This window comes from Mirounga angustirostris, unplaced genomic scaffold (genome assembly GCF_029215605.1).
Source record: "Mirounga angustirostris isolate CCGP_5_RB_7025 unplaced genomic scaffold, mMirAng1.0.hap1 SCAF_8, whole genome shotgun sequence".
In the NCBI taxonomy this organism is placed as follows: domain Eukaryota; kingdom Metazoa; phylum Chordata; class Mammalia; order Carnivora; family Phocidae; genus Mirounga; species Mirounga angustirostris.
The window spans coordinates 63,347,309-63,365,638 of record NW_026991716.1 but is presented as its reverse complement, the minus strand read 5'-3'; the positions used below and the strand labels follow the sequence as shown (position 1 = coordinate 63,365,638).

At 40.2% G+C, this 18,330-nt stretch overlaps 2 protein-coding genes across 6 annotated transcripts in view; one reads left to right on the top strand and one right to left on the bottom strand.

The window, feature by feature from the left end:
- Positions 1–18,330, bottom strand: part of MTO1 (mitochondrial tRNA translation optimization 1) — a 47,513-nt gene that overhangs the window by 3,467 nt on the left and 25,716 nt on the right. For all 4 annotated transcript variants that reach the window (XM_064597771.1, XM_064597772.1, XM_064597769.1 and 1 more), the window contains 8 exons: positions 14,455–14,744; positions 12,012–12,124; positions 11,734–11,924; positions 11,373–11,503; positions 9,985–10,189; positions 9,732–9,903; positions 4,250–4,368; positions 60–220 (listed from right to left, as the gene is read on the bottom strand). In XM_064597771.1, coding sequence (XP_064453841.1) covers positions 60–220; positions 4,250–4,368; positions 9,732–9,903; positions 9,985–10,189; positions 11,373–11,503; positions 11,734–11,924; positions 12,012–12,124; positions 14,455–14,744 — 1,382 coding nt within the window. The remainder of the gene's footprint in view (positions 1–59; positions 221–4,249; positions 4,369–9,731; positions 9,904–9,984; positions 10,190–11,372; positions 11,504–11,733; positions 11,925–12,011; positions 12,125–14,454; positions 14,745–18,330) is intronic.
- The window catches only part of CGAS (cyclic GMP-AMP synthase), a 50,738-nt gene continuing 42,596 nt past the window's right edge, over positions 10,189–18,330 (top strand). For both annotated transcript variants that reach the window (XM_064597774.1, XM_064597773.1), the window contains exon 1: positions 10,189–10,352. The gene's annotated coding sequence lies outside the window, so the exon portion shown is untranslated. The remainder of the gene's footprint in view (positions 10,353–18,330) is intronic.

Here is an 18,330-nt window from a genome sequence, read left to right as displayed (position 1 = left end):
AGGTTTAAAAAATTAAAGCACCAGCTCTTTATAACCTGCTCCACTGCCTGGTTTCTTACCGTTTCTGGGCGACTGAAATGTAGCTTCTCTCGAACTTCATAAGACAAAGACACATCTCTGAGGGTTAAATAATCTAGGTCTTTTGGCAGTTGGAGCGCTTCATCTTGCTGAACTTCGTTTATTTGTTGTTGCTGATGGAACAACACTGATTCATAAGTGGCTGGTGAACAGAATTAATTATGTTATGACACTCAGAGTATATTTACTTGTGTTTTTATAGCTTTTTACAATTTACAAAAAACTTTTGTATATATTATGTCATTCAACACTTTTCCTAACACCAGGAGATAAATGGGGTTAAGTGTTCCCTTTTGGGGCGCCTGGGTGGCTCAGTTGTTAAGTGTCTGCCTTCGGCTCAGGTTCCTGGGATCGAGTCCCACATTGGGCTCCCTGCTCGGTGGGAAGCCTGCTTCTCCCTCTCCCACTCCCCCTGCTTGTGTTCCTGCTCTCGCTATCTCTCTCTGTCAAATAAATAAATAAAATCTTAAAAAAAAAAAAAGTGTTCCCTTTTGTAGATGAGGAAGTTGAGGCTAAATGAGAGCGGGAGTATCTTGCATACCAATATAGCATTCTGTTTGATAGTTTACTGCATGTCCTTTTCATTTCAAAAATCTGGAAAATTGGGGCACCTGGGTGGTTCAGTTGGCTAAGTGTCTGCCTTTGGCTCAGGTCATGATCCCAGGGTTCTGGGATCGAGCTCCAAGTCAGGGTCCCTGCTCGGTGGGGAGCCTGCTTCTTCCTCTCCCCTGCCACTCCCCAGTGCTTATGCTCTCCCACTCTCCCCTCTCTGTCAAGTAAATAAAATCTTTAAGAAAAAAAATCTGGAAAATTAAGGGGCTCCTTCCTGGATCAGTCAGTACAGCACGTGATTCTTGATCTCAGGGTTGTGAGTTCAAGCTCCATGTTGGATGTAGAGATACTCAGAAATTTAAAAAATCTGGAAAATTAAGATACTGCTTTTCCTCTCAGTGCAAATTTTCCCTCTCAGTGCAAACCCTCAATAGGCTGTGGTTTGGAATGTTAGGCCCTAAAGATCAGCTGTTTCTTTAAGAAAATGGTTTTCAGATTATGTCCATATAAAGCTATAATTTTTATTCATTATTTAAAAAAAATTTTTTTTTTAAAGATTTGATTTATTTATTCATGAGAGACAGGAGAGAGAGAGAGAGAGAAGAAGGCTCCCAAGGAGCAGGGAGCCCGATGTGGGACTCGATCCCAGGACCCTGGGATCATGACCTGAGCCGAAGGCAGACGCTTAACCATCTGAGCCACCCAGGCGCCCCTAAAAAAATTTTTTTTAAAGATTTTATTTATTTATTTGACAGAGAGAGAGCGAGAGAGGGAACACAAGCAGGGGGAGTGCAAGAGGTCGAAGCAGGCTTCCTGCCAAGCAGGGAGCCTGATGCAGGGCTCAATCCCAGGACCCTGGGATCATGACCTGAGCCGAAGGCAGACGCCTAACGACTGAGCCACCCAGGCGCCCCTAAAGCTATAATTTTCAAAAGTAGAGATTTTTAGATGTAATACATAATTTAAGGTTTTATTCAGAAGTGAAGTTAGGATAATTTAGCAATTATTTTGTATAGCATTCTGTTCTTAGAAAATAAACTTAAAACCTGTTTTAAAATCTAAATTGAGGTGGTTACTGTATTCTGTTCAAGGAAGCCAGTCTTCCCTAAAGGTTTTGGTAACATTTGCTTCTGTTACTTGACTAGCAGAAAATCTCAGCTCGAAGCCTGGCCCTACCAATGAATTATCCTCTAACTATGGGCAGGTCATTATCATTCTGGGCCTTAGCTTCTTTTTACCTTTTTGTTGTTGTTTTTTTTTTGTAAGTAGGCTCCACACCCAGCGTGGAGCCCAGTGTGGGGCTTGAACTCACAACCCTGAGATCGAGACCTGAGCTGAAACCAAGAGAGGGACACTTGACTGCCTGAGCCATCCAGGTGCCCCATCTCTAGAAATTGTAAGGGCTGAGTCAGATGACTTCTGATGGTCTTTATGGCAACAAAAAGTTGTGAAGTGCACAGGCCTCACAGTTAGACAAGCTAGGTTCAAATTTCCAGCTCTGCCACTCACCAATTGTGTGATCTTGGGCAAGTTACCACTTAATGTAAAATTAAGACAATAATGTTAATACCTATCCTTCACAGAACAATTCTAAATACTAAACAAAATACTGCATGTAAAGGGCTTAATACAAATTATAATATGACAAAGTAGCACAAAAAACTGTAATATAATTGTATGACTCATAAATAGACCCCATAGAGGATCATGGAATATAAATGAGAGATAATATATATTTAAAGGTATATTTATTTAAACTTCCAAATATATATATAACAAAACCTGAGAGAGAATACAAAGAAGAATCTGAAGTTGATTTCTGCCATCAAGAAAGTTGCTATTTGGGGCGCCTGGGTGGCTCAGTCGTTAAGCGTCTGCCTTCGGCTCAGGTCATGATCCCAGGGTCCTGGGATTGAGCCCCGCATCGGGCTCCCTGCTCAGCGGAGAGCCTGCTTCTCCCTCTCCCACCCCGCCCTGCTTGTGTTCCCTCTCTCACTATGTCTCTGTCTGTCAAATAAATAAAATCTTTAAAAAAGAAAGAAACTTGCTATCTGGTGGCGGGGCGGGGGGGGGGGGGGGTCCATGTACTGATTTGAGAATCACTGATAACAGTCTGAATGTTTTACTGAATTTTTACTCAGTAGAGAAATTATGATGTTGAAATAAAAGGTCAACATTCTTTCTTTTTTTTTTTTTTAAGATTTTATTTGTCAGAGAGACAGAGAGCACAAGCAGGGGGAGCGGCAGGCAGAGGGAAAAGCAGGCTCCCTGCTGAGCAAGGAGCCCAATGAGGGACTCGATCCCAGGACCCTAGGATCATGACCTAAGCCAAAGGTAGACACTTAACTGACTGAACCACCCAGGCATCCCTGTCAACATTATTTCTCATACATTAGTATAAGTATAGTGTTTGGTCATTTGGAATAATGATTCTAGAGTTTTGTTGAGTTTCTCTTTGGTGCTAGACTTCTGTTAACTTGCATGGTGGGTGATAGGTAGCACTTGGGTCACCCTGTATGTATAGCCAAAGGATAGCAAAGTGATAGATCTCTCTGGAACTGAAAGAAAATGCCATTGCTAGAAGGAATGCAGCATTCTTACAACCTTGGCTGGTCTCTAAGGAATTTAAAGTCCTTTTCCATTTGAACAATACATCATTATCCAACTTTTCCTACCCTTCTCCCCAGCTCTTTCTGTTCCCTGCCTTTTTCTCCACATAATTTGCCACTCCAGGAAAAAAACATCTATCAAAATGCAGAAGCTGATATTATTTTTTATGTGTGAAATTTTTCATAATAAAAAACTTAAAAAAAATAGAGTACAACTACAAAGTCATCCATAGCATTGATGGTCAGTACACTGACCAAGAGTATAAGAACACGATATATGTTACAATGTACCAGGGGCAGGCTCAGATTTGCCTGATGCAAAATAAGTATTTTCATGGTAGAGTATTCCAGTATATTGTTGTTGTTGTTGTTGTTTTTAAGATTTTATTCATTTGAGAGGAGAGAGAGAGCTGGAGGGAGAGGAAGAGGGAGAAAGAATCTGAAGCAGACTCCACGCTGAGTTCAGAGCCTGACACGGGTCGATCTCACCACCCTGAGATCATGACCTGAGCTGAAAACAAGAGTCAGATGCTCAACCGACTGAGCCACCCAGGTGCCCGTATGCCGGTATACTGTGAAAGCCAAAGACAGTATTATTTTTCTCATCGTTAGAACACTAGATGAGGAAAATGTAAAAGAAAGTTTAAGGAAAAAAAGTTTTGTGTTTTTTTGGTTTTGGGGGGTTATTTTTGGTAAACCTTATAGCATTTCCCAAAACTTGAAATGTACTCACAAATTACCTAGAGATCTTGTTAAAATGAAGATGCTTATTCAATGGGTCTGAGGAAGACTGTGAAATTCTGTAATCCTAACAAGCCCCCATGTGTTGCAATGCTGTTACCCTGGGAACCCCACTCTGAATAGCACAGAGCCTAAGACTATGCTGGTTCTATGGTAATAATAGCTCCTCCTAACACAGAGTTCTTTCTCAATGAATCTGCTATCCATTCATAATTTGCACAAATGGAAAAGAGAATGTATAGGCATGTAAGTAAAAAATTATTTTCTACCTTCTATTTTCAGTCTTTCAGCTAGCTCTCTACATTTAATGTACTTCTTCAAGGGCTCTGGAATAGCCTTGGCTAACAACTTCATGTCAACTTCTTCGTACTTCAGAACATCTAGAGCTCTGCAAATATACAAAAGTTTCATTAGCATAGGGGTAAAAAAAAACAAACCCAAAACAAAACATAGGGGTCTATATCATATAAGCCAGATTAAGAAGAAGATTCCTTGGAAATAATGCCAAATCTCAGAATTAATACTAATATCAAAAGATATACTCCTAATTCTTTCCAAGCACAGTCAGCAAATGCAGTAGATTTGCAACACAGGAGAACCTCAATAATACTAGTTTGTAATTCTCCCCAACTCCTCTCCTTTATTATGAGAAATAAGTTGTTGGTAAAGGTTGCATTACTATAATCCTTTTGTCCTCCCTTTCTTGTAAGGACAAAATATCCTCTGATAACAAGGGTTTGAATTCCTTAAGAATTTACATCTAAATCATGTTAAGCCCCATGTCCTGTGAAGGAGTCATCCTCTTGCATGCTCAAAACCACCTGAAGAGCTCTTTCTTGCTTTTGCAGAACTCCCCAAATAAGAACAAGAGGCCCCTCCCTGTATGTTTTTTTTTTTTTTTAAGATTTTATTTATTTATTAGAGAGAGAGAGTTAGTGAGAGCAGGAACACAAGCGGGGGAGTGGGAGAGGGAGAAGCAGGCTTCCCGCCGAGCAGGGAGCCCGATGCGGGGCTCGATCCCAGGACCCTGGGATCATGACCTGAGCCGAAGGCAGACGCTTAACGACTGAGCCACCCAGGCGCCCCCCCTCCCTGTATGTTTTAAGGTTCTGCAAAACAAACTGATGAAAATGATGGTCAAGGGTTCCTATGTATTCTTCCAGTCAGTTATTTTCTAATTTAGTATAATCTCCATTTCAATTTTTACTGATTGGGAACTTCAAGGAGCTAATTCTCAGTTCTACTTCCACTACTCTGGTTAGGCTAAGGCCTCCTGAGCCAAAGCAAGGGAAGAGGAGAGCAATCAATACATGCAGCTAATAGAGACAATTGCTAAAATTCCCAGGCAACTTACATGGCTCACCAAAAGAACATGCCTCAGTATAAATGCTGACAGGTAGATCAGATGAGATTTGCAATAACTTGACTGACTCATTGACACCTGTTAAGATCCAACTAGAGAGAGAAACTTCAGGTATGTTTCATCTCCAGAAGTTCTGGTGCTCCTTTGGCCAGTTTAATCCCTTTCGTACTGATCTCAGATTCCTTCTTGTTCTCAGCCATCCCCATCCCCTAATCCTTCCCTAAGGTGAAGTGAACCACACCAGTTGTTGCTCTGTTAATTATTACTGACATCAGTTCATGTGACTTTTTTGGTTATAACTTATTTAAAAGGAGAACCCTCCTACACTGTTGGTGGGAATGCAAGCTGGTGCAGCCACTCTGGAAAACAGTATGGAGGTTCCTCAAAAAGTTGAGAAAATAGAGCTGCCCTATGACCCAGCAATTGCACTATTGGGCATTTACCCCAAAGATACAAATGTGGTGATCAGAAGGGGTACGTGCACCCCGATGTTTATAGCAGCAATGTCCACAATAGTCAAACTATGGAAAGAGTCAAGATGTCCATTGACAGATGAATGGATAAAGAAGATGTGGTATATATATACAATGGAATATTATGCAGCCATCAAAAGGAATGAAATCTTGCCATCTGCAGCGACGTGGATGGAAGTGGAGGGTATTATGCTGAGTGAAATAAGTCAATCAGAGAAAGACATGTATTATATGACCTCACTGATATGAGGAATTCTTAATCTCAGGAAATAACCTGAGGGTTGCTGGAGTGGTAGGGGGCAGGAGGGATGGTGTGCCTGGGTGATAGACATTGTGGAGGGTATGTGCTGTGGTGAGTGCTGTGAATTGTGTAAGACTGTTGAATCACAGACCTGTACCTCTGAAACAAATAATACATTATATGTTAAAAAAAAAAAAAAGATAGTAGGAAGGGTGAAATGAAGGGGGGGAAATCAGTGGGGGAGACGAACCATGAGAGACTATGGACTCTGAGAAACAAACTGAGGGTTCTAGAGGGGAGGGGGGTGGGGGGATGGGTTAGCCTGGTGATGGGTATTAAAGAGGGCACGTACTGAATGGAGCACTGGGTGTTATACATGAACAATGAATCATGGAACACTGCATCAAAAACTAATGATGTAATGTATGGTGATTAACATAACAATAAAAAAATTAATGGGGGGGAAAAAAGGATATTGCCAGGGTAACTAAAAGTGGTACATAATGAGTTCCACTGTTGTCAAGACCTTGGTTCTACTTAGTTGAACTATGGTACTGCCCTTGGCTCACCTCATTCCTGTGGTCCCAAGACTGGGAAATATCCTGCAGTTTCCTTCTCATTTTGTTTGGTTCTCACAAGACTCACTAATCTGTATAATTTCCCCATATTTACTGCCTCAATTCGTTTTACTTCTATTTACTAATTTTGATCTATCCCTCTAATAGATTATGTTTTTGATAAATTCTGTCCACCCAAAATCAATTAAATTAATTATCAAGTCAACAGAAATCCAGATCTGTCCATCCAGGGTTGCCAAGTCTTCCCAGACCTCCCAACCAACCTTCTTTACTGTTAATTACCAGTCATGCATTATCACCCTTTGAGGATGCTTGACTCATTTCTTCCTCAGACCACCTGCTCTATGAATGTCCAGAAATTCTGGGAAGTTCTGCTGTGATTCAAGAGACAAATTAGGTCATCTAATTAATTACAGAGGCCTCATCTCAAGCTATAATGAAACCTTCCTTAAGCGCCAAGAGAGAAATGGCTGGGTTGTCTTTTAAACTACAGAACAGGGTGCCTGGGTGGCTCAGTTAAGGTTAAGTGTCTGCCTTCAGCTTAGGTCATGATTCCAGAGTCCTGGGATCGAGTCTCATGTTGGGTTCCCTGCTCAGCAGGGGTTCTACTTCTCTGCCCCTCCCCTGGCTCATGTGTGTGTACTCTCTCTCTCTCTCTCAAATAAATAAAATCTTAAAAAGAAATAAACTATAGAACATACTGGAACACACCTAATGACTAACCAAAAAAAGCGTTATCTTGGAATCTAGCATGATGGTGACAACCTCAAAGAAAAGACCTTGACCATCCAACTTAAACATTTTTTAAAAATAATTTATTTACAAGCCTTGGAACTGTTCTCAGGTCCAAACTTCAAGACCTGCTTTGAATCAAGCCTAAATCTCAGAGGTCAGAGCTCTGGCACAGAGAGGACAAGTTAGCACACTTCAAAAGAACACAAGAGAAAATCTAACACATCAGTGTATTTCCCTATAATCCTGACAGGAAATGTGTATGCAGTTACTTATGTATCTCTTCCGTTAAAATGCCTGTTCAAAGTCTGGTTCAACTTCTGAGTGCTTAGCACAGAGCCTGACATGTACACAGTAAATGCAATAAATGTATTTTGACCAATTTTTTATCTTTCTAGCTTTACATATCTAGGCATTGATAAAGTGAATTCATTTAGGGAGTCTGAATGCTAGACTGTAACTATTCTGCTGAAATAAAATATGGCGACTGGGACCCTGGTTTCTCCCGAAGGGAAAGATAACCTGAATTTTTTAAAAAAGCATTTGGCTAAATTATTATTTTTTTAATCACCCTAATAAAATCACTCTTGGGATTAGTTTGATAAAAATGTAAAACTGCTAGCCTTTTCATTCATATTTTTATTCATCGATTAGCTTTTTAGACTGTGTTAAAAACAATCAATTACCCCACTGGCAATGTTACCTCATACACATTAGTTACATTTAATGCAAATTCTAGTTATATAAATTTGAAATACATAAATTCCTTGCACAGAGTCTGAAATAATGCGAGCCTTCCTAAATTTAAACAAACACCTGGAATACTGAGTAGATTATAAACTATATACTACTGCCATCTCCCAGTGCCACTTAGCTGGTAAATATATCCACTGTCCTCATTTGTCAATCAAGCTGTCACTCCTGTGAATAAGATTTCCTTGTTTGGGTGACTACTATGCAGGTTCTTTTTTTTTTTAAAGATTTTATTTATTTATTTGACAGACACAGCGAGAGAGGGAACACAAGCAGGGGGAGTGGGAGAGGGAGAAGCAGGCTTCCCGCGGAGCAGGGAGCCCGATGCGGGACTCAATCCCAGGACCCTGGGATCATGACCTGAGCTGAAGGCAGACGCTTAACGACTGAGCCACCCAGGCGCCTCTATGCAGGTTCTTTAACACTTACTATTACTGTAATTTAAAAAATCTGCTTAATATCCTCTAACAGTAGTGTCAGTGCTTTGGGAAATTCCTGTGAAAATGAAAACTTGGGGATAGAAGTTATAAATGATAAGACACCTTGATGAGAGGAAAGTCAAACAAGGACGCATTTTGCCAGGCTGTTAGTCAAGGAGAGAGCATTGGAAGATTAGAGATAATAAAAAGCAGCACTAAAATGGGTACACCTTTTAAGTCCACAAAATCCCGCACAAGGAAAACAGGTTTTTTTTTTAAAAAAAGGAAAAATATAAAAGAAAAATATATTGGAGACATAGCTGCAAAATCAATGCCACCATATTTGCTTCTAAGCTACAATGATTTTAAGATTTATGCCTTCTAGGCACCTCCCCACCTGAATTAGCTTACATTTTTTTAAATGGGAAAAATGAGTGGTGAGATATGCAGATTTTGAACTATGCAAGGTCCTTAGGAACGTATCTATGAAGCAAAGCTCTATATTTATGTCCTTTAGATTCAGAGTCCATTTAACCAGAATGATAAAAGCAAGGACAAAAAAACCCCTAATATGTAGCAAGGAACTCTGCCAGTAAGTCCACAGAATTTAAAATACTCTCTTTAATCAAAGCAGTTTTGGGGGCGCCTTGGTGGCTCAGTCGATTGGGTGGCTCAGTCGTTTAGGCTCAGGTCATGATCTCAGGATCGTGAAACTGAGCCCTGTGTCGGGCTCCACACTCAGTGCAGAATCTGCTTGAGATTCTCTCCCTTTGCCCCTCCCTACCCTCACATGCGCACACACTCTCTCTCTTTTTTTCTAAAATAAATAAATAAGTTAAAAAAAAAGAGGTTTCCAATTACTCCATACTTATAAAAGAAGGCGGATTAACAGTATTTCTTGGTTTGTATCCTCTAAATCTTAGGAAAGCCAGAAGAACTCAATGGGAGCCTCAGAAATATTATATAAAAAAATAATAATAATTTAGAATCATATATATTTTTAATCCTGAATAAAGAGTTGAGTTACATTTAAAGGATTTTGAAAAGAAACCAAAAGTAAGCTAAATTCATTTAAAATACGGAATCCAAAAAATAAAAAAGAAATTAAAAAGGGAACCCACAAGTAATGTCTCTCTGAAACAATCTCACTTTTCTGTAAAGAGTGAGAAAAGTCTATACTAAAAGTACATACCTGAGAGGCAGACTTTTACCAATACTTATAGAAGCCTCTGGAATTAATTTTTTCCATTTAGAACTTGAAAACTCAATGGATTTTAGCACAGAAATGCCTTCTTCCAAAGAAGACTTCATCCAAGAAGCTCTTTCATATCGTTGTTGGGACACACAGCCAACTTCCTTATACCCTAGAAGAGGGAGGGAAAGAATATAATAAGAGAGGTTTCAAGGAAGAGTAAACCTGGTGAAGTAAACCAGTGAAGAGTTACCTCGGAACGTGAGCCTGCTGTCGGCATTATCAGGGCGCAGTGACAGACGGAACTCTGCTCGGCTTGTAAACATGCGGTAGGGTTCGTTGGTGCCCAGTGTGGTGAGGTCATCAATCAAGACTCCTATGTAGCCTTCTGTTCGGCTGACGACAAAAGGAGGCTTCCGTTTGACCCGAAGACTTGCATTGATTCCAGCTATCACACCCTACGAGAGGACTGAAATGTTTAAAAGGCCATTATGAACTGAACAAAGAGCTACCTTAGAACACTACCTGGAAAAAACAGCGTCGGGTATTAAGAAAGCAGGCACTGCCCAGAAGAGAGAGAATAGAGAGAGAAAATGTGATACATACTCAAAAACAAGACAGGTAATGTGCTCCTTTAGAATGCTATGTTTCATTGTTTTCAAAAATATTTAACATTCCTGATAAGCTTTAGGTGGGCTAATATGTTTTTTAAAATCCACCCATAAAACTCTTCTAGCCTTTTCCCACTTACAAGTAAAAATAACATAACTTCTCACTTAAAAGGAATATGATAATTTGCAATAAAGTTATGTTGAAAGAACTAAATTTTCTTTTTCAAAACAATTCAGGGGTGCCTGGCTGGCTCAGTCAGTAGAGAATGCAACTCTCGATCTTGGGGTTATTAAGTGTGAGCCCCACTTTGGGTGTAGAGATTACTTAAAAATAAAATTTTTCAAAATAGGGATGCCTAGGTGGCTCAGCTGGTTGAGTGTCTTCCTTTGGCTCAGGTTATGATCCCAGGGTCCTGGGATCGAGTCCCACGTCTGGCTCCTTGCTTGGCAAGGAACCTGCTTCTCCTTCTACTTGCCTCTCACCCCTGCTTGTGCTCTTTTTCTCTGGCAAATAAAAAAAAAAAAATCTTTTAAAAAATTCCTAAATACAGTAAATCTAATCAAATATGATACCAGACCTAGGAGCTCAGAAAAGAGAATTAAAACCACAAGTGTTTAGCACAGCATAAGGAATACAGTCAATGATACTGTAGTAGGGATGCAACGGGACAGACAGGACAGACGGGACAGACGGATAGTAGCTACATTTGTGGTGAACACAGCAGAATGTATAAACTTGTCAAATCACTCAGCTGTACACTTGAAACTAATGTAACATTGTGGGCCAACTACATGCAAATAAAAACATTAAAAACAAAAACAAAACAAAACATAACCCACAGGTGTTTTTTTAAATTCTCTTGTATATAGTAGCCATCCCTGTATACCCTGAAATAGAAATAAGTCTTCCATTACAGTTTATGAGTTGTATCTAAGACCTATATAGTTATCACAACAGAAATTAAAAGGAGGAACACCAGTTCTTTTCCTGCCCTTTTCTGTTCATAGTAACATTTGAACAACCACTTACTTGAGCTGCAGCTTCCTCATAACCAGTAGTGCCATTTATCTGGCCAGCAAAGAACAGCCGTTGCACCAAATGAGTCTCAAGAGAAGGAGTGATCTGACGGGGGTCTAAGTAATCATACTGAACACCATAGCCTGACCAAAGAATAAATGATACAAAATAAGTAAAAACCGAGCTGGATTTGTCTCAAACTAGAGATGCAAAGATTATCATTAAATGCTCTTGAAAAACAAAGAATATTTTAAATGCACAGATGTTGGGCTTTGTCTTCTGAGGCTCTAGGCAGCTATAACTGTAGCTAAGACCTCCTCACTGCTAAAGCAATGCTGAGCTCATATGGAAGGGCAGCTGTGATTCTCTTTACCTGGCTGAATCATTTTAGCTTTCTCCAAGCCTTTAATGCATGTGATCATTTTCTCTTGTAATTCAGCTGGTAGTGTCACAGATAACCCTTGAGGGTAGATGAGGTCAGAATCCATTCCTTCAGGTTCCAGCCAAACCTGATGTAGACGGTTTGGAAAACGCAAAACCTTTGATTCAATGGACGGACAGTATCTAGAACAGGACAATGCAATTTAAAAATTTAATGAAGCAAACAAAAGAGGGTTGACAGCATTCCTTAAAGTAATGTTTTGTCCTTACCTGGGTCCTCTTGTAGTTTCCTTAATGTGACTATTAAGGTGAAGGTTCTCAAGGACAATCTCATCCACTCTAGGGTTGGTGTGAGTCAAGTAACATGGCAGCTGATCTTCTGGCTAAAATATAGGAACTACTTATAACAATCTTTGCTTCTTTACTAGTCTGTCTTTTACTCAAATAAATTACACACATGATAAGCACTTACTTTTATAGACATTAAACCTATGCATAATGCTGAGTACTACTAATGAAGTATTCTTGCCAAAAACCCAGAAGATGAACCTAATTTAAACAAGACTGTAGATCTACCAGTTTACAAAAAACATAGAAAATGGAAGAAAATATTTAAGGCACCAGACGGGAGAAATCTAGAATGTGGGAAATCCTAGAAATTCTAGAGAACAGATGACTCAGTTTCTTCCACATATAAATGTCAAAAAGGAAAAAAAAAAAAAAGGAGGGGAACTGCTGTTATAAGGCATATCATCCAACTCAATGTGTGGCCCTTATTTGGTCCTTATTTTCTGGGTGCGATAATGGTATTGTGGTTGGTTTTTTACAAAGTTCTCATCTGTTAAAGACATATACCAAAGTATTTATAAGTGAAATGATGTGATATTTGGGACTATGGCTTTAAAATTTCACAAGAAGTCGGGATGCCTGGGTGGCTCAGTCGGTTAAGTGTCTGCCTTCGGCTCAGGTCATGATCCCAGGATCCTGGGATCGAGTCCCATATTGGGCCCCCAGCTCAGTGAAGCGCCTGCTTCTCCCTCTGCCTGCCACTCCCCCTGCTTGTGCGCACTCTCTCTCTCTCTGACAAATAAATAAAATCTTAAAAAAAAAAGAAAAACTTCACAAGAAGAAAGTGTTAAGAAAAGATGAAACAGGAATGCCAGAAAATGTTACTTGTTGAAGCTGAGTGATGGACACAGAGATTCATTATGCTATTTTTTTCTTTTTCTTTTTTTTTTTTTTTAAAGATTTTATTTATTTATTTGACAGAGAGACACAGCGAGAGAGGGAACACAAGCAGGGGGAGTGAGAGGGGGAGTGAGAGAGGGAGAAGCAGGCCTCCCGCTGAGCAGGGAGCCCGATGCGGGACTCGATCCCAGGACCCTGGGATCATGACCTGAGCCGAAGGCAGGCGCTTAACTGACTGAGCCACCCAGGCGTCCCTCATTATGCTATTTTTTTCTGCTTTCTATAAACTTGAAATTTTATAATAAACAGTTTAAAAATATACACGCTAAGACAGTAGCATCACAATTTACATTTTACCAATAGAAAAATACAAGAGTGACTTGCTCAAGATCACAGAATATTTGGAGCCACTTATCACGGTAACACTCACTAGAAACGAGGACCAGCAATTATCAGTCCTCAATTCTAAACACACAGTATACCTTTTTTTCTTTATAATTCCAAAGGTAGGCAAAAGTAGACTGCACTCTTCAAAAGTGCCAGTATCGGGGCGCCTGGGTGGCTCAGTCATTAAGCGTCTGCCTTCGGCTCAGGTCATGATCCCAGGGTCCTGGGATCGAGCCCCGCATCGGGCTCCCTGCTCGGCAGGGAGCCTGCTTCTCCCTCTCCCTCTGCTGGTGCTCTTTCCCTCTCTCTTTCTCTCAAATAAATAGAAATAAAATCTTAAAAAAACAAAAAAACAAAAATACCAGTATCATGAAAGACTGAGGAACTGTTCCGTATCAAAGAGAAATGACAATTAAATACTATATTTTTTCCTGGATTGGAAAAAAAAAAAAAAGGTTGCTATAAAGAACAATATTGGAACAATCAGCAAAATCTGACTATGAACTATATATTAGATAACAGCACTATTATCAATGTTAAATTCCCCGAATTTCATTACTGCAATGAGGTAATATAAGAGCACGTCTCTGGGCTTAGTTGAAATCCATATTCAAATATTTAAAAGTAAAGGGTCATGGTCTCTACAACTTACTCTCAAATGTTCTGGAAAAAGAAAAGAATAAGGACAAATGTCTATATTACTGTCTTATAGATTAAATATATACATATATCTCTATATTTCTATATAGAGAGATAAATATAGTAAAATATTAACAGTGGGTGAATTTCAATGGTTTACAAGAGTTTGTTTTAATGGTCTTGCAGTATTTATATATGTCTGCAATTGTTTCAAAAAAGTTTAAATTGGCAAGATTACTGAAGTAACAAAACTTAAGAACTCATGGGGAAACACCCAATTAGCCAAATTAGCTAATCCTGTTAAATATCACTTTTTTGCACCCTAAGTAGTAGGAATGTAAGGTGAATTGTGAAGGAATGAAGGGAGGAAGGGCAGAAGAGAGAAAGAAGGAAGGAAAGAAGGAAGAGAGGAAGAGAGGGATGGAGGGAGAGTTAGGCTATATGCTGCTGTGAATAGCCACCATCAACTGTAAAGTTAAGTTTTCATAAATTATCTTACCTTAATCCACACTGTCTCATTGATAAAACTGAATGGTATGGATGGATTATCTGGTGTCTGCTTGTTTAGAATGCTGAAATTAACCGACTCTTTGGCAATTCGGGGTGGAGTCCCAGTCTTCAATCTTCCCACCACAAACCCCAACTTCTCCAGAGTCTGAGCCAACCCAATGGAAGGCTGATCCCCTAAACGCCCTGCCGGATGTGTCTCCAGTCCAATTACAATCACGCCTCTCAGGAACGTCCCAGTAGTCAGAACCACACTCTCTGCATGTACTGTGCTTCCATCCGCTAAAGGATAAGAAAGAGTAAAAATTGTGACCTGTTACCATGGATCTAATTGAAATGTGACCATTTTACATTAGAACTACAGAGAAAATTTGTCTTCAGAAACTTGAGAAAGAATTTTAAATAAGTTAGAAGACTGTATGTTATTAATACCAAGAATCCAAGACTGCTGGGAGAGAGAACACAGTAACATATAATAACTAATTCACATGTTCCTAAAATCATGTCAGTACTGAAAAGGTAGTCTCAGTTAATTTTTAAAATTAATTTTAGACTCCTGGTTAAATATGACAGACTACCTCACATGATCTCTTTTCTTTTTTAAAGATTTTATTTATTTAACAGAGAGAGACACACAGCAAGAGAAGGAACACCAGCAGGGGGAGTGGGAGAGGGAGAAGCAGGCTTCCCACTGAGCAGGAAGCCCGATATGGGGCTCGATCCCAGCACTCTGGTATCATGACCTGAGCTGAAGGTAGACGCTTAACGACTGAGCCACCCAGGCGCCCCCCTCACATGATTTCTTCTCCCTCCTAAAACTCCAAGAAGATGAAATAAAGGGGCAAAAAAAGGTATAAACCCAAAAGGACAAGTAATGGGAGAGAACTTGTCAAAAGATGAGGACTCTCAAAATATTTTCAGAAGACAGAAAGCAGATGGAAGAGCAATAACTGATCCAGCAGAGGGGAGAAGGATGTAACTCAAGAATATGAGGAGAACGTACCAATGAGAATGAAATAACTTGCCCTCAAAGCCTGCAAACTGGAGAACTGAGAATGAGAACTGAGGAATGTAGGAACAAAGGTTGGGCCTGAAAACGAGAGAAATAGTTAAGTCTATATATAAAGGTTTTGTGTGTAGACAGACCTATCTTATAGGAAAATGTTAGGCTTAATCTTTGGGTAATGGGGAGTTACTGTTTAGTGGGTAGAGTTTCAGTTTAGGATGATCAAGTAGTTCTGGAAATGGGTGGTGGTAACAGCTGCATAACATTGTGAATGTACCTAATGGTATTGAATTGTACACTTAAAAATGGCAAAAAAATTTTTTTTTAAGATTTTATTTATTTGACAGAGAGAGACACAGTGAGACAGGGAACAGAAGGAGGGGGAGTGGGAGAGGGAGAGGGAGAAGCAGACTTCCCGCGGAGCAGGGAGCCCGATGTGGGGCTCGATCCCAGGACCCTGGGATCATGACCCAAGCCAAAGGCAGTCACTTAACCAACTGAGCCACCCAGGTGCCCCCAAAAATAGCATTTAAAGTTATTAAATTAAGTAACAGAAGTATAAACAAATTAAAGGTATAAAGGTCTGCACTAAGAAAAACAATATAATCATTAAATCTGGAGAGGAAAGGAGGAAGGGGAGAGAAAAGGAAATGAAAATAAAACTAATTCAGTAACTATTCAGAGAGGAAAGCCAGTAAACACTGACAGAAGAAAGAGAAGATAAAGCACATTATATAAAATCAGTTACTAAACTAATCACCAGAACAAAAACACAAACTTAAGGGTGCCTGGGTGGCTCAGTCAGTTAAGCGTCTGCCTTCGGCTCAGGTCATGATCCCAGGGTCCTGGGATCGAGTCCCGCATCAGGCTCCCTGCTCGGCAGGAAGCCTGCTTCTCCCTCTCCCGCTCCCCCTGCTTGTGTTCCCTCTCTTGATGTCTCTCTCTCTGTCAAATAAATAAATAAAATCTTTTAAAAAAAAACAAAACTTATGGGGCGCCTGGGTGGCTCAGTCGTTAAGCATCTGCCTTTGGCTCAGGTCATGATCCCAGGGTCCTGGGATCGAGCCCCACATCAGGCTCCCTGCTCAGCGGGAAGCCTGCTTCTCCCTTTCCCACTCCCCCTGCTTGTGTTCCCTCTCTCACTGTCTCTTTCTCTGTCAAATAAATAAATAAAATCTTTAAAAAAAAAAAAAAACTTAAAAAAAGAAATAGCTCCCAAAAGCAAAGACACAGATTAAGTGGCTAAAAAAAAAACAACAGGGGGCGCCTGGGTGGCTCAGATGGTTAAGTGTCTGCCTTCGGCTCAGGTCATGATCCCAGGGTCCTGGGATCGAGTCCTGCATCGGGCTCCCCGCTCTGTGGGAAGCCTGCTTCTCCCTCTCCCACTCCCTCTGCTTGTGTTCCCTCTTTCGCTGTGTCTCTCTCTGTCAAATAAATAAATAAAATCTTTTTTTTTTTAAGATTTTATTTATTTATTTGAGACGGAGAGAATGAGAGAGACAGAGAGCACATGAGAGGGGGAAGGGTCAGAGGGAGAAGCAGGCTCCCTGCCGAGCAGGGAGCCCGATGCGGGACTCGATCCCGGGACTCCAGGATCATGACCTGAGCCGAAGGCAGTCGCTTAACCAACTGAGCCACCCAGGCGCCCAATAAATAAAATCTTTTAAAAAAAATTTTTTTTAAATAAAAAATAAAAAAACAACAACAGTACAGAACAGTGTGGGTAATATGCTATCGCTATGTGATAAAATACAAATATATCCGTATGCATGAAAATACGTATATATACAGATGGAGAGACTACACAAGAAACTAGAAATGTTCCTGAGGAAGAAAACTGATTGGCTGGGGGACAAGATGAGAAAGAGACCACTTTTCACTACAGATTCTTTTGTCCACTTTAAACTGTTTACCATGTGGGGCGCCTGAATGGCTCAGTTGTTAAATGTCTGCCTTTGGCTCAGGTCATGATCCCAGGGTCCTGGGATCGAGCCCCGCATCAGGCTCCCTGCTCAGCAGGAAGCCTGCTTCTCCCTCTCCCACTCCCTCTGCTTGTGTTTCCTCTCTCGCGTGCTCTCTGTCTCTCTCTGTGTCAAATAAATAAAATCTTAAAAATAAATAAATAAATAAAATGTTTACCATGTATATGTATTCCCCATTCAAAAAAATTAATAAATCTATAATATAAATTACTTTCAAAACAGGGGAATTAAGTCAAGAACTGTATTTTAAATGATGAGATTTTCTATCACAGTCCTCTTACCATTTTGTTCCCAGAATGCCAGCAGGCAGCCATATTAGCCCCCTTGGCAGAAGACTGATTCTTTTACTAAATCAGTCATTGATGTTTGGTAGCTCACCAACAAAAAGGCCAGTCCAACCCCTAATCACCAGATTATAGAGTAGGGCAAGAAATAAAATTTAACTGTGCACATGCAAATCTTCCAGTATTTTACTGTCTCATTTAAAAATCTGAGAGCCTAGGGGCTCCTGGGTGGTACAGTCGGTTAAGCATCTGACTCTTGGTTTCAGCTCAGGATGTGATCTAAGGGTCCCAAGATCAAGCCCCACGTCAGACTCTGTGTTCAGTGTTGAGTCTGCTTGAGAGTCTCTCTCCCTTTCCCTCTCCTGCTTCTGCTCGTTTTCTCTCTAAAATAAATAAATCTTTTAAAAAATAAATAACAATAAAAAGAAATAAAAATAAAAACCTGACAGCTGAAGTTCCCTAGACACTTGAGGAAGGCCATGTACATGAAAATAAGCAGCCAAATAAACAGAATAAAGAATCTGGAGAAAACACCACATAGATCAAAGGAAACTTCAAAAATCGATAATTAAAATCCTTATGTGGGGCGCCTGGGT